This window comes from Carcharhinus amblyrhynchos, chromosome 8, assembly GCF_965287045.1.
Source record: "Carcharhinus amblyrhynchos chromosome 8, sCarAmb.v2.hapA, whole genome shotgun sequence".
Lineage (NCBI taxonomy): Eukaryota > Metazoa > Chordata > Chondrichthyes > Carcharhiniformes > Carcharhinidae > Carcharhinus > Carcharhinus amblyrhynchos.
The window spans coordinates 62,072,450-62,089,229 of NC_137331.1; the positions used below are offsets into that span (position 1 = coordinate 62,072,450).

General features: G+C 39.6%; 1 protein-coding gene across 11 annotated transcripts in view; it reads left to right on the forward strand.

Moving 5' to 3' along the window:
• Window positions 1-438: 438 nt before the first annotated feature.
• The window catches only part of unm_hu7910 (un-named hu7910), a 209,986-nt gene continuing 193,644 nt past the window's right edge, over window positions 439-16,780 (forward strand). For all 11 annotated transcript variants that reach the window (XM_080194173.1, XM_080194174.1, XM_080194175.1 and 8 more), the window contains exon 1: window positions 439-613. In XM_080194173.1, coding sequence (XP_080050299.1) covers window positions 556-613 — 58 coding nt within the window. In that variant the 5' untranslated portion in view covers window positions 439-555. The remainder of the gene's footprint in view (window positions 614-16,780) is intronic.

The window sequence follows — 16,780 nt, forward strand, 5'->3', positions numbered from 1 at the left end:
TTTCAATTTACACTAATACATGCAACAAGAATAAATCAAATCAAAGGCTTTCACCACTGTGGCTACACAACATGCTGGAGAACTGCAATTAGGAATGGTTACTATCCCGAACACCTCGTGAATGCAGCGAGGACGAAGCAGTAAACGTGGCTTCCCCGCGCCACCGCCTCAATTTAAACACAAACCGCAGCGCGCCGCCAACTGCCACCTGGCCGCCGCACGTCTCGCGAGGCTTCGCTGCTTCCATGTTGCCACGTTCGCTCGCGCGCGCGCACGCTGTTCCTCAACCGAACCTGCAGCCCCGCCCCCTGCGGGGAGGCCGAGGGGCGGGGTCAGAGAGCCAGCCGTCCAATAGAGGGCGCAGCCTGCCTCGGGGAGCACGCCGCTGATTGGTGTGGGGCCGCTGTCAATCAGCGGGGCTGTGGTTCGGGAGTTTGGGTGCGCGCGCGGCGGTGGGCGGTGGGTTGAGAGCAGTGATAGAGAGGCTGGTGCTGATTTTGTGTCTGTGCCACCTCGATTGGAAAAAAACATCGTTTTAAACGAGCCACCATAACCATGACTTCGAAGAACAAGGCTGGGAATAGCAGGTTCAACTCCTCGGGCCCCAGAAAAGGTGAGAGTTTGACCGCCCAGCAGGATGGGGAATGGGGTGCGGGTGCTCCATCCTGCTGAGTTCCGGGAGCCGCCTGCGGGCATCCCTGCTCCGGGAGAGTAGGGATCGTTACCGGGGATGTTACTGAGCGGGGTTTTCATATTGCATATTTTGAAATGCACCTTTGTTTACCTACGTGTTAGATGCACTTTGCGTCTGAGGGATCATCGCTCTTCGTGCAGCATTTTCCTTGGGTCTCGGTCAGATCGATGTACTCCGCCTGTTTTCAGAGCTCAACGACAAGTCTCCGCTCTGGTTTTATGCCTGCGTTTAATTAAAGGCATTTTCTGCAGTATCTCTTTTTTTTAACAAGATATTAAACAGTTTATACACTGGGGAGGTGATGCGTGGGTCTGTATTTTGGATGTGAATCATCATAGTTTTTCCTGCATAGAATGCATATACTACCAAAGAACATTCGTCCCAGTTCTGCCGATTCTTTGCAAATGCAGTTTAGCCAGTCCGTTTCACTGTCAAGCTGCACGCTCTTTCTCAAGCAGATTATCTTCTGAAAGGTACCATTGAATCTATCTCTATCCCATACTCAAGTTATGCATTCCAGATTGGAACCATTTATATTAGTAAACCTTTCTTTTGTCAGTAACGTTAATGTCCTTGGTTCTTGGCTGTTCTGCAAATAGGAATGTTTCTCTCTTATCTGCTTTGTCAAGAACCCTAGGGAATGTGAACCTAGTAAATCAAATCTTGCCTCTTCCTCCTTGATGGAAGACAGCCCCAGTTTCTCCAACCTAATATTGTAACTGAAAATCCTCATCCCTGGAACCATCCAAGAACAAAGAAAATTACAGCACAGGAACAGGCCCTTCGGCCCTCCAAACCTGCATTGACCATGCTTCTTGACTGAACTAAAACTCCCCTATCCTTCTGGGGACCATACCTCTCTCTTGCTATCCTATTCATATATTTGTCTAAATGCCCCTAAAAACTCATTAGCATATTTGCTTCCAATACCTTTCCCAGCAGCGAGTTCCAGGCGCTCACCACCCTCAATGTAAAAAAAAACTTGCCTCGTACATATTTAAACCTTATCCCTCGCACCTTAAGGTCAGTAATTGAAGAGTCAATTACTTCCACCCTGGGAAAAAGCTTCTGACTATCCACTCTGTCCATGCGCTGCGTAATCTTGTAAACTTTCATCGGGTCTCCCCTCAACCTCTGTCGTTCTAGTAAGAATAAACCAAGTTTTTCCAACCTCTCCTCATGGCTGATGCCCTCGATGGAGGCCACATCCTGGTAAATCTTTTCTGTACCCTGTCCAAAATCTCCACATCCTTCTGGTAATGTGGCGACCAGAATTGAACACTATATGCCAAGTGTGGCCTAAGGTTCAATAAAGCTGCAACATGACTTGCCAATTTTTAAACTGAATGCTCTGGCCAATGAAGGCAGTATGCCTTCTTGACTACCTTCTCCACCTGCATTGCCACTTTGTGACCTGTTCACCCAGATCCCTTTGCCAATCAACATTCTTAAGGGTTCTGCCATTTACTGTATATTTCCTATCTTTATTAGATGTTCCAAAATGCATTCCATCACATTTGTCCAGAGTAAATTCCATCTGCCATCTCCCTGCCCAAGCCTCCAACTGATCTGTATCTTGCTGTATGCTGTGATGTCCTCATCACTATCTGCAAATCTACCAACCTTTGTATCATCCACAAACTTACTGATCAAACCTGTTACATTTTCCTCCAACTCATTTATACATGTATATTACAAACAGCAAAGGTCCCAGCACTGATCCTTGAGGAATGCCACTTGGTCACAGCCACCGTTCAGAAACACATCCTTCCACTGCTATCCTCTGTCTTCTATGACCGAGCCAGTTCTGTATCTATCTTGCCAGCTCACCTCTAATCCCGTGCGACTTCACCTTCTGCTCCAGTCTACCATGAGGAATCTTATCAAAGACCTTACTGAAGAGCATGTAGACAACATCCACTGTGCTATCCTCATCAATCATCTTCGTCACTTCCTCGAAAAACATGATCAAGTTAGTGAGACGTGACCTCCCCTTCTCAAAACCATGTTGCCTCTCGCTAATATGTCCACTTATTTCTAAGTGGGAGTCAATCCGCTTAAAGAATCCTCTCCAATAATTTCTCTACCACTGATGTAAGGCTGACCAGTCTGTAATGACCTGGATTATTCTTGCTACCCTTCTTAAACAAAGGAACAACATTGGCTATTCTCCAATCCTCTGGCAGTTGCCCTGTAGCCCGTTAGGATACAAAGATTTCTCTCAAGGCCCCAGCAATTTCCTCCCTTGCCTCTCTCAGTATTCTGGGGTATATTCCATCAGGCCCTGAGGATTTGTCTATCTTAATGTTGCACAAGAGCCCCGATATCTCATTCTTCGACATCTTTTCTGCATCCTCTCTCATGCCCTCATATCTTTTCTAAAGTGTGATGCCAAGCATAGGAGACAATGCTCTGGTTGAGGTCAAACTGCAAGAGCTCATAGCTTACAAATGGCTTAGAAAGGTTCATAATTTATAACAATTTGAAATTCTCTGCCACATTGAGCTGCTGTGCTATCTGGGTAAGGACATAGATATGGTTTCATCTGCCAGATGTAGGATTTACAACATGTACTGTCCAGATGTTAACTTCAAAGTACTATATCATGATTCAGAAATTGTTTACTTCTGTTCAAAGATATGCAGGTTAGGTTGATTGGCCATGCTAAATTGCCCCTTAGTGTCAGGGGGACTAGCTTGGGTAAATGCATGGGGTTATGCGGATGGGGCCTGGGTGGGATTGTGGTTGGTGCAGACTCGATGGGCCAAATGGCCTCCTTCTGCACTATAGGGATTCTATGAAAAGTAATGTGTGCTACTTGATCTTAAACAATTAATGTCTGTTCCTTTTGAAGACACAAATCTGATATAGCTGATGAGAAAATTTACTTTGAATGATAACTCCTGCAATGTATTACCTGAATGCTATTTATTATATGTGTGACGATTCCTTTGTTGGATAGACTATTGCTGTGGAGGACAGTAGTGCTGAATGATGTTGTCAATATGAACTTTTGGTATGGTTCCAGGCAAATTATTAGTTAAAATTTAAAAACATGAAACTGGAGGAAACCTAACATTTAAATATTTTAGGAAGATTCAAAATTAATTGGTGAAAGACATTTAGAGATAAAGGGAATTTACTAATTGGTGTAAGGTGACAAATCATTTTTCTTCAGAGATCTATATTCGGGCCATAGCTTTTTCTCACACACAACAATATCTTGTGTAGAAGGAACAAAACATCGCAAGGAGACAGATTACATGTGGGGAAATGAGAGATTAGATTCAAGTAGTACCATTCAATATTTTTCTAAATTATTACTAGAATCTAGATAAGCAAAAGTAAGTATACATATTGCTAAAACTTGACAGATGCAAAAATCTATGTAGAAACGTTAAATGCAATGTTGGCGTTTATCTCAGAGGCTGAAATTGTTTGGGTAAATTAGTCATGCTGTCGCGAGACATATTATTGAGTTGTGTATAGCATGCCACGTGAGGAATCCCTGGTGATTGCTGTCTTTCCTGTAAGAGCATGGTGACTAGTGGAGTGCCCCAGGGGTCGGTGCTGGGGCCTCAGCTTTTTACCGTTTATATAGATGATCTGGAGGAGGGAACCGAGTGTAGGGTGTCGAAATTTGCTGATGACACCAAGATTGGGGGAACGGCAGATAGTGTGGAGAGTCTGCAGAAGGATCTAGATAGGCTGGGCGAATGGGCCAGGAAATGGCAAATGGAATTTAATGTTGGCAAGTGTGAGGTGGTCCACTTTGGTAGGAAGAATGGTAGGAAGGACTATTACTTACGTGGCGAAAAACTGCAGCAGGCGACGGTGCAGAGGGACCTTGGGGTCCTTGTGCATGAGTTGCAAAAACCCAGCTTGCAGGTGCAGCAGGTGGTCAGGAAGGCGAATGGGATGCTGGCCTTCATAGTGAGGGGGATTGAATATAAAAGTAGGGACGTCTTGCTGCGGCTTATAGGGCATTGGTGAGGCCGCAGCTGGAGTACTGTGTGCAGTTTTGGGCGCCGCACCTGCGCAAAGATATTTTGGCCTTGGAGGGAGTGCAGAGGAGGTTTACTAGGCTGATGCCAGAGTTGAGGAGGTTGAGCTATGAGGAGAGGCTGAATAAACTAGGCTTGTACTCGTTGGAGTTTAGAAGAATGAGGGGCGATCTCATTGAGACGTATAAGATGATGAATGGGATGGATAGGATAGAGGTGGAGAGACTCTTCCCGCTGAAAAAAGACAGTAGGACTAGGGGGCACAGCCTCAAGATAAAGGGGGGGGTGGTTTAGAACGGAGTTGAGGAGGAACTTCTTCACTCAAAGGGTGGTGAATCTCTGGAATTCTCTGCCCGTTGAAGTGGTGGAGGCTGCCTCGCTAAATATTTTTAAGAAGCGGGTTGATGGGTTTTTGATAAGAGAGGGGATTAAGGGTTATGGGGAGAGGGCGGGAAGGTGGAACTGAGCCACGACAGATCAGCCATGATCTTATTGAATGGCGGGGCAGGCTCGAAGGGCTAGATGGCCTACTGCTCCTATTTCTTATGTTCTTATTTATGTTCTTATAATTCACAAGTGACTTCCTTTTGGAGAGTAGGCGAGTGAGTTCTCATTTGTATCAAGGTGGCTTGGTAATGTTGGCTGAGATTATTTGGAGGCGGTAAATTTCCCATTTAGTCAGCTGCAACTATCTGGCATAAGCTTAACAGTACTCCTGAACTTGCTTGACAATTGGAGAACAGACAGGCTCTCTGGATTTTGCTAAGGAATGAGTAATGCACTCCATGTTGAGCCAACAGAATCTCTTGAAAATTCTCTTTGTGCTTATGGCTTTTTAACAGGGAATTAAGATCAACACCAAATTCAAAGAAAAATAAATTAAAAATGCTGAATGTGCACCTTGTACTTGTTCCTGTCGTAGCAATTCTGTCACGTGAATTTGCTAGAAAAAACTTACTCACATCAAAGAAGCTTGAAGATGTTGAAGTTACACTTTTATTATAATGTTAATGTACTAGTTGCAGCAATTATGAATATCAGTCCTATGCCATTTTGTAATTTGCTGCATTGTGGATTCTGCGTCATTTATTTAATTGTGAGTAACTTGAATTAATAAAATATTTCAGGAAAGTTATCTGCCTTGAAAATTACTGTTTATCCTATTAGATACAGTGAACTTCCAGGCATTCAATCTAAAATTACAGTCTGTGAGTGATTTGTTTGTAAAATCTTAGAAACTTGTAGTTTTATCTTCTCTAAGATTATTCAATTTTAAAAAATATTTTGGTAAACCACTTTGTGCTATAAAGCAATTACTTGCTTTAATTTCACTGTAATGAGGTTGGGTAATGAGGTCAGGTGAAAAGTATTTGTATGGTCCCAGAGCATTGATATCTGAGTATTTGATCTCTTTACCTATAGTCACAGCTTTTAATAATATTATCAAGTAGATACGTTATTATTCACCAGAGATATAGAGTTAATACTTTAGTAAAGTTCATTGTATTAATTAGTTTTAATTGGAACCTATTCACGTATTGCAGCTCTTCAAGGAAAGAAAATATTTTGGATTCCCTTGTCTTCCCATCCTTTCCCATCCCATGGCATATGGTGGCCTTCATGAAGGAATTCCCATTTTGATGCTATTCTTTATTTATTTTCCAACTTTTCCTCTACAATTTTTCTTCTGAAGATATCAAATAAGATAATGTGTTATCCAGATGTCTAAAGTTTTTTAACTGATGATTTTTCTGTGCATTTGCGCAAATGTGATGTTGAGATTTGTGTATTATAAATTCTAATATTTATACATTCTGAGCAACATCTTACCTGCTGCTTCCAATCAGTTCATGAGTAGAATCCCTGTGATCATATTTCTGTGCTGATTACCCAAGGCCAAAAAAAGAAAAATATTCTAAAACACATTTCAACAGTTCCTCCTGGTTTCAAGCTGATAAAAGCAATAGCTGAAGGAAAACGTGCATCATTTGAGGGCAGTTTTAGTGTTTAAAATTTCATGCATTTTCCCTTTTTGACAAGAATACAAATCACCATAGAACCTATACATATTTAAATTGATTTCTAAATAAAATGTAATCGTAAATTTTGCTTCAAAGTAGGAATGATGTGCACTATTTTAGTGAGTGATTATAAATTCTACTTCATTAATGTTCTACTCTAATTGAATGTTATAGTAGGAATGTACTCTAAATTGGTTTGCTGTGCAGATCATTTTATTGGGGCATCAATCACTTATCAATATAGGACAGGGTCGAATATAATTATGAGCTCTTCCTTTCTGGTAAAAGTAATAACTTCCATGACTTTCTAGATAGTTTGTGAAATAAATTATTCTTGTTCTGTATAAGAATGACTTCCAGGTTTGTATATTAAATCATTCCATATGGACTGCATATCAGAAAGGAAGTTATCTTATTGTAAACACCTTCACTGAGAGTGCAGAAATCTGAAATAAAACGCTGGACATAAACAGCAGCCATCGGCATTGATAGAGGAAAGACTGCTTTACGATGTTTAATTTTAATGTTTAATTTCACATATCCAGTTATTTGAGAAGGATAAAAAAAAGGTCTGTTTAAATTGTTCAGAGGTGGATCTGTATAGTCAGTTGAAAGGCAAAGTGAGGCCAGAAAATTTGTGAAACACCGCTTTTAATTAAATTGAATAAACTGACTAGCTGTGTTTCTTCACTCCCCACCCTCCCATTCCTGTTTTCCCCCTTTCCCAACCCCTAACCCTCTGCTCCTGCTTTTAAGAAAATAGGTGTTGAATCCTGTTCTGTCTTCAGCAACCCAAAAGCTGGTGGGAAGGTAAACAAATGTGGCCCATTTTGAAAAAGGAATTGGAGGGCTATACCCAAATTTAGATTTAGTGATTAGCAAAATAACATACTTAAATTGAAATTATAAGGTCTGATGCGGTGCACAGAAGTAGTGAAAATATTTCAGTTTATAATTTGAGTACATGCTAGTCCCATGGAAACATAGAAAATAGGATCAGGAAAAGACCATTTGGCCCTTTGGATATAAAAAAAATCTATTCTTGATCAATCCTTTCTCCACAGTACTTTACATCAGATGTTTATCCCAATTTTCTTTAAAAGATAAATGATCTTCCTTAACCCTTTTCTTACATTAGACTTAGAAGCGTGAGTAGGCCATTCGACTCTTTGAGCCAGATCCAATATTCAGTAATATCATAGCTGACCTTGTGGTGTCTCAACTCCATTTTCCTGTTGCCCCCATAACCCCAAGTATTGGTTTGAAATTGGTGACTCCCTTCATTGACTTCCACAACATAAAAGAAAATCGTTCCCTTATTCATTCTATCAAAAACCCTTAATTTAAAAAAAAATTCCTAAATATTTACTTGACTTTCTCTGTTTCAGTAGCAGTCGTCTCACAACATCAGCATGGTTTGCTGCATTGATCAGTCCTGTCTTCCTCTAATGCCCTGAAGATGTGTTTCCCACTTTTTCTCAAGATATTGTAATCATAGAATTTTGTCAATCAGCCCATTCTGTCTATGTCACCTTTGAATGGGCTATTCAATTAGTGCCACTTCCCTACTCTTACCTCATAGCTCTGCACATTGCACCTTTTGCTTATTCCATTTGGAAAGCAACTATTGAATTGGCTTCTACTGTCCCCCCTCTCCCCCTAGTAATACAATCCAGATCATAACAGAATTTCTCTTTTGCCAATTATTTTGATTCAGCAGCCTTTGATTATTGACTCTTGCCAGTGGAAACAGCTTTGTCTGATCTATCCTCATTGGAACTCTGTTAATTTTTAACAGTTCTATCAAATCTATAACCTCCTTTCTTCTAAGGGAGCAATTCCAGTTCACCTGGTCTCTTCAAATAAGAAACTTACTTTCTGATATTCCATATGTTGAGGGTTGTTTTGGACTTTTTATAATCTCAAAGTAGAAATGTCGGAGTAACAGTTAATTGATCCTGGTAGTTTTTTTCAAAAGATGGAAAGTATTAGTTGAGAATTTGAGATTGGAACTGTAGTTTACTGTCTTGTCAGTTGTAATCTTTTTCTATGATGTGCAAACCTTCTACCAATTAGGTATATTTTCATTAATGGTCTGCAAAATCTTTATTTTTGAATGTGCTTCTAAGAGAGGAACTAAACTCCTGTTAGGAAATGAGTCACCCCGTTCCCTATCCTTATAACACTAAAGTTTTGGGGTAATATTTTGCTGTGAATTTTAAACCATACCCAATAGAAATTAGGTGAGATTGTTAAATGCTTTTCCCTGATCCAATGGAATCTTGTAAGCATTGAGGCAACTTTTATGTTCTTATTTCAAGAATTTTGCCTAGATTCAAGCATAGGTTGGGGTGAATGACAAAGGCAAGCAGGCAGGCCATTGTGGAGCTTGTGTCACAAAAGGCAAGTAATGCACCAGCTAAAAAATTGAGACTCACTTGAGAAAGTATGAGGGGCTTGATACCCTGTTAATACATCAGGGGGTCAACATACATGCTCTTGCAACAAAAAAAGAAAATGCTGGAAAATCTCAACAGGTCTGATAGCAACTGTGGAGAAAGAACTGAGCTAATGTTTCGAGTCTGGATGACTCTGTCACAGCTGAATATTCCAACTACATGCTTTTGGTTGTACTGTGATTTAATATTGTGCCGATTGAGTTGGCTCTGTATATGGGGGTGATTGATGTCACTGAAATAAAGGTATTGTTCAAGATGTTCCAATCAGGATTGGAAATACTATTTCCAACCCTGATTAGATAAAAAAAATGCACACTTTCATCAGTCTCTCTGATCTTCTGATGGAGGATCCATTGCATCTGATTTAATGCAGCAAACATCAAAGGGTGTAGTGCAGAGAATCCGTGCAGAAATTGCCCACCCCCATTTTTTTAAACAACACAGTTGTTGTATTTCGGTAAGCAACAATTTAAAAATTCTGCAAACAGCTACAGAGAGGATAAGATAAGTTGAAGGAATAGTGTGGCAAGTTGGTGGATAGGAGGGAGCTGAATCGTGGGGGGGAGTCAGGTAGTTGGGACTGGCCAGGCTCAGGGTTCAAGAGAGATTGATCAAGGGGTCAGGAGTTGTATTTGGGGAGAGGGTGCTGTGTGTGATTGGCGATTAACATACCCAAGTGTTAGACTAGGATTCTTTCTATCTTAACATATTTTCCTACATAATTACTTAGAGCATGTTGGAACTGTTAAGTGTCTCACTGTGAGATGAGTTGGACACTTGTTTTGGAGGGCCTCAGGGAGCAGGAGAATTGCTCTTTCTCTCTGTAAGATTTGCCCATCACGTTCAGTGTGTTGGGACCTCCAAGGTGTTCGATGGTTTGGAAATCAGGGCTATCAATGATGGACCAGATTTTTAATAATCACATTTCCACTATTCAGTGTATGTACATGGGCTACAATATCATGACTTGCTTGCAGAGGCATGCAATATTGGTATATATCTTGCCAACAAAATGTAGGTAGTTTAGTTTGCTTGCCTCATGAGTTGTAATATGGAAACTGCTTTAAAATTAGATTGTTTTAAGTGATTGTTACATGAGCCTAAATGTTTCTGTATGGTCTACAGCTAAAAATGTCATATGAAACATTTAATTGGATCAGTGCTTGATACCACTTGAGATATCTTTATATTGAAAATTGAAAAATAACAGTTTGCAACCTTTCTGTATTAGAATGGTGTTCCTTTTTCATCTGCTGTTTAGTCTGCTCAAGAAAAATCATTGTGTGCATGTAAAGTATACTACTCTTGCCATCTTAATTTCCTTTATTTCTGCCTTGTTCCATAAAATAAAAATCTTGGTCAATATGAATAGCAGAAATGTGCTTGAAAGAACTGCTGTTTTGATTTTGTACCTTTAATGCAAAAATGATTAAAGGGAAATGCCAGGCTCTGATTGACATTTAGTTTAACCAACACTGGTTTCTAGCAGGAATTAATGGCAAATCATTTAGAGAGAGGAAAATGTAAGCTTTAAAGTGAATGTTTCCATTTAACTAAGAGCTGAGTACAGAGTAATTTTTGTGAATTGTCTTTTGTCACCATAAGAACATAAGGAATTGGAGCAAGAGCAGATTATATAGCTTCTCAAGCCTGCTGCAATGTTCGCTAGTATCATGGCTGATGTGACCTTAACCTCAACTCCACTTTCTTGCTTGTTTCCCATAACCCTGGTTTGATTTGGCCTTTAAGATGTGGCTTTCGTAACTTTCTGGGTCAGAGAATTCTAAAAATTCCCAACCCTCCAAAGGGAGTAAATAATCATCCTTGCCTCTGACTTAAGTGGTCAACCTCTCATTTTGAAACTGTGTCTCTTAGTTCTAAATTCTCCCACAAGGAGAAATATCCCCTATTCTGTACTTGTATTTTTTTCTAAACTTCAATGTGTATAGGCCTAACATGCTAAACCTTTCCTCAGATGATCTCTTCAACTTAGGAATCAACCTAGTGAACCTTCTCTGAATGCTTCCAGCGCAAAGGTATCCTTCCTTAAGTAAGGAGACCAAAACTGTATGCAATACTCTACTTTGTGGTCTCACCAACATTATTTTTATATTCCATTCCCCTTGTAACAAAGGCTAACATTTCCTTTTCTTTCTTAATGACTTGCTGTAGTATGATATTATATGAACATTATATTATGTATTATATAGTATATTCTGTAAGTATATGAACATTATGCTTATTATGAGGGAGATCAGATCACTCTAGACATAGCATTCTGTCATCTTTCTCCACTTGAAAAATCATCTGCTTGTCTCCTACCAAAGTAGCTAAGTTCACGTTTTCCCAGATTACGCCCCATCTGCTAAATTTTTGCTTATTCATTTATCCCATTGAATACCTTTATCCCATTGCATTGTATTCCTTTGCAGACTTTTCATTTTCCTCATAAGTTACTTTCCTATCTATCATATTTGACCCCAATGCTTTCTCCCTTTATCCAAGGCATTAATGTAGATCGTAAATAGTTGAGGCCATGCAACCTGATGTTTGTGGAACTCCACGAGTTAAAATGAGCTAAACTGAAAATGATTCGTTTATCCTAAAATGTTCTCTCTTATTTGGCCAATCCTCTATCCATGCCAATAAATTACCTCTTATTTTTGCAGTAGACTCTTGTGTTGTATCTTATCACATGCCTTTTGGAACCCCAAATACATTACATGAAATGGTTTTCCATTTCCTGTGTGTGGCATACTCAAAAAATTAACCAAACACTATTTCCCTTTTGTAAAACCATGTTAACTCTGCTTGATTATATTATGACGTTCTAAATAAAGTCTAGCTGCTGCTGCTTATAACTGTTCCTACCAGGGACTCATTGGTATGTCATGCTTGTCTGTCTTGTGCCACTCTTGCACATCCACTACAGCCTCACTGTATCTACTCTTGCCTTGCCTGTTGCTCTTTCCCTCTTGCCCTCCACTCTTCCTGTTAGAAGTTTCTGATAAATGGCCAAAATACAGACATTTCTTTTCTGAACGTAATTTTTTAAACTTCTTTTTGCTCTTGCAATTTCAAGGACTTCTTTATTAGTTTTGTGCTAAAAACTCCTATGTCTTGCTCCACTCTCTTCAGGTGCCATTCCCTAATAGGACATTGGCACAGACTTCTATATATTGTTCTATGGTTCTGCTTGGCAAGGTACTGCATTGGATTGTTGTCGCCTCCTTTAAGTTCTAGTTGACCAGGAGACTCTCCCAGTCCTAACACTGCCATAGATGTATCAGAAGGATTTACAAATTGGCAATCAACCTGTTTGTCTACATCACAAACGTACTTTCCACAGCCATGAATTTTTGGGTGGGATTCTAACCCAGATCTTCGGATTTAGAGGTCAGTGTTACCACTGCACCACAAGATCTCCCATCCAACTACAACCTAATAATGAACTACAGCATTTTCCCAATAGCATATATTATTGCTACTGACTTATAGTTTCCTGCTTTCTGTCTCTTAAGAACATAAGAAATAGGAGCAGGAGTAGGCCATCCAGCCCTTCGAGCCTGCCCCGCCATTCAATAAGATCATGGCTGATCTGTCGCTGCTCAGTTCCACTTTCCCGCCCTCTCCCCATAACCCTTAATCCCCTCTCCTATCAAAAACCCATCAACCCGCGTCTTAAAAATATTTAGCGAGGCTGCAGGAATCTACCAATTGTATTAAGTTTTATTCCATTGGACATCAGGTCACCTGTTAAACACATCTGGATTGAAATAAACTTAAACAAATTACTTCGATCATAGATTGGTGTTTCTCTTTCATTATCTGTAGAAATAAGTTTGATAAAACTTGCCAGTACCTTAAATAGAGCTTTATTGGTGACATAACATCCATTTTGGAGCTTGTTTTACTTTTTTCTAAAATAGTGATGTTAAAAACATTGAACCTTTGCGTTGGCTATTTAGTATTGTCAGTTTAATTGCTGGGACATTTCCTACTAGTTTATCATTTATGAAACTATTTTGTCAAGCAACTTTCTGTCACATTGGCAGCCGTTTTGACTATTCAACCAAGATGTCGAACTAGTCCTGCAATGTACCGTCTGATTATTGCTGCCTTTAGGCATCTGAATAGCCTGACACACACACTGTTCAGTAATTTGAACCCTTTGTTACCTATTCATTAGAAAAGTATTCATCCTATTCCTCAATAGTTGTGGTTTTACCAACATCAGAACTTGTATGTTGAAGGTTGATATCCCTTGTGATGGTTAATGAGTTGAACACTGCATTTTCTGATGCTCATGAGTTAAAAATCATTGTGTTGTTTAGTGGTGAGGGCGCAGTGTTCAGCTTTCTAATTGGATGACTGAGAGCTATTTCATTGTATGGGAGAAATCAACTTTTAATAATTAATGCTGACAACCAAATACTCTGCAAAACAAGTGCCTTCCAAATTATTCTGCTTTGTCTTTGGCTTTTAGCCATGACCATCTAAGCACTGACAAAAGTACAGAGTCTGTCATAATTTTGCTTAATACTGTAAACAGTTGACAAGTTTACTGCTTTTTAACTATTGATTCTTCCATCTTGGCACAGAAGCTGTGCATCAACACTGCAAGTTCAACTGGAACTGTGAGCTTTCCTAGCGAAGACTGTGACACTGGTAACCTCTGTGAATGGCATGTTGTTGAGCACTATCATCATTAGTGTTGGATGTTTAACTCTGATTGTAGCAGTTGAGTTTGTGTGCTTGCATGAAGTCTTTTTTCTGTTGCTGTGTTTTTTTTTCCCTTTCTCTATTTCAGCAGCTTGTAAGCTCTTGGGCTGATGTGCTCTTTGAGTTGACATGTTAGCATTTGTAATGAGAATGTTTTAAATAACTGGGAAATGTGCTCATTTTTTTGTAAGTTTTTTTATTGCTCTGGTTGTGCTGTTTAGCAGTGTTTAACATTTTGGTTCTGGTAGAGAAAAAATATTGACTAACCAAGGTTCTTGAAAAGGTAGATTTTGGTCCTAATTGCATGAAATTTTTGGATTGTCAATACATGTGTTTGTACAGGTCATAGCTAATTTGGTGTGGTTCTAGTTTTCTAGTTGGCTTGTCATTTATTTCCAGTTTTTATGGAAGAATTTGTTCTAGTTTCAAATTTAAATCATTTCAAATGTTTTTAATGTAATGGAAGTGACTTAGTGCTTTATGCAATGTTTTCTTAAGGTGAAGTACAATACTACCAACTGTAGTGTGCCAAAGTGTTCACTAAGCATGAAATGAGAAAAGAACACTTGACACATTGTCTATTAAAGGGATTGTCTCAGTGTGCAATATATCTCCTCTTGCATTCAAATCTTGTGCAGAACTTTAGCCTGTGTACTGCATCCAAAGTATTCATCCATCCTCCTAATTCTTTTCTTTGATCTTCCCTGCTTTTTTTTACATAAACATGTGTCCTGAAAGCAACTTTAAAACTATATCTGGTAAAGCATTTGATTATCTCACATTTAGATTTTTGACCCTAACCTTTTTCCAAGATGCGATTAACCTAGTACCTTTCCAAAAAAGTTAATTACCCATTGCCTTGAGCTGGATATATACTTCCTCCAACCTTGTTCTTTCCAGCTCTGCGAGCCTCTCCTAATGTATTAGAAATCCGAGAAATTGAATAATTGACATTCTCTTTGCATATCAATGTCTTTTCTCAAGGTATGATGCCCAAAGTTGCACTGTGTTTTAAATGGACCTTCACTTAGTGATCTGTGCAAGGTTGGAATAAAATTTTTTGACTTGCAGTCCTGAATGCTTGAATTTGATTAGCTTTAGCTTTGACTGGGAACTTTTGATAAATGTTGAATAATCATTCCTGATAGAACCTACTTGTTGTTTGCTGTGTATATGTGCTCCTTGGGTCTCCTATTACATACAGTAGCAGGAGTAAGCCATTTGGCCCCTCAAGTCTGCCTCACCATATAATAAGGTTACAGCTGATCTGATAGTAACCTCAGATTTGCAATCCACATATGCCAGTAATCTATCACCAGCTTGCTTACCAAGAATCTATCCACTATGGCCTTAAAAATATTCAAAGACTCTTCTTCCACCATCTTTTCAAGAAGAGTGTTTCAAAGGCACTTAATCCTTTAAATTTGTACCATTTAGTTGCCTCTCTTCATTCCTCCTACTAAAATCAATGACTTCACAGTTCTCTGCATTAAGCTCTGCCTGTCCATTTCGTCACTATATGTTTCTGAAGCCTTTTGTTATTTTTGAGTTTCAGGTGTCTTCAACTATTGAAATTATGGCCTTTACACCCAAGTCAAGCTCGTTGGAGCAGTGGTCATAATACCCACCTCTGGAGAATAACACTTCCCCCAGTCTGTGGCCAGTTTTGTATCCATGATGCCATTATCTCTTCAATTCCTTGAATTTTCTTTAACAAGTTTATTATGTGGTACTTCAAGTGCATTTTGAAAGTCTCATACACAACTGCACAACCCTGATCAATTCTCTTTTCGTCATGACCTCAATTCGGATAGTCATGCCTGAGCTGCTGGGTTTCTTTTGTTATTGCTCTAAGTGAAGAGCAGTTGCAAAGCACACGGAAAGGGCAAATAAAAAAGGTGTAGAATGCTGCATGAAGATGGGGCATGGGCTTTAGATCAAGGATAGAATCAGTTTGCTCTATATTTAGTAATTAAAAAGTTTTTAATCCTTGAATTCATCTCAAAGTTGAAAGCCTTCCTATTGTGATCATCTGAAGGTTACCAACATTCCAGCTGAAAGCTCCATTATGGTTGTCATGTCTTCCATGGACAGAAGAAAAGGAACTATTTTGTATTTACCAAAAAGTAGTTTGCAGCTAGCTAAGTAGCATAAGATAGCATAGCGGTCATGTAACTGGACGAGTAATCATAGGCATGGACTGATGCTCCAGAGTTCAGGTCCTGCCAGGGCACCTGGAGAATTTAAATTAGTAAGTAAATCTGGAACAAAACTATTGTCTAATTGTTGTGTAAGTCCATCTAATTCACTAATTTCCTTTAAGGGGAGGAAATTTACATTCATAGCATGGTCTGGTCTGCATGTGACTCCTGAGGTACTGCAATGTTGTTGACTCTCAACTACCCTCAGTTTCTATCAAACTGCTATGAAAATGTTGAAAATAGAACTAACTGGACCACTTGACGTCCACCTAGGAACTGGAAATATGTTCTGTTCCCCCAGTTTCTCAGTTTCCTTCAACAATATTGCTTCTAACATATTGGGTGGAATTTTTCCATCCCGCCCATCACGGGAATCGTAGCGGGTGAAGGCAGACTGTGCAAAGGTCCATTGACCTCAGGCAGGAATTTCCGGCCTTGGGGTATGCGAGGTTAGAAAATCCTGCCTGTTGTCTTTTTTCTCCTCTGCTGACATTGAGGGAGAGATTATTGTCATCGTACCAGTTCATCAGATTTTCTACCTCATTCCTGTCCTCTAGAACATAGAACACTACAGCACAGACAGGCCCTTCGGCCCACAAGTTGCGCCGATCATATCCATACCTACCAGGCTGTAGAACTATCTATAACTCCCAGTCCCATTAAATCCCTTGTACTCATC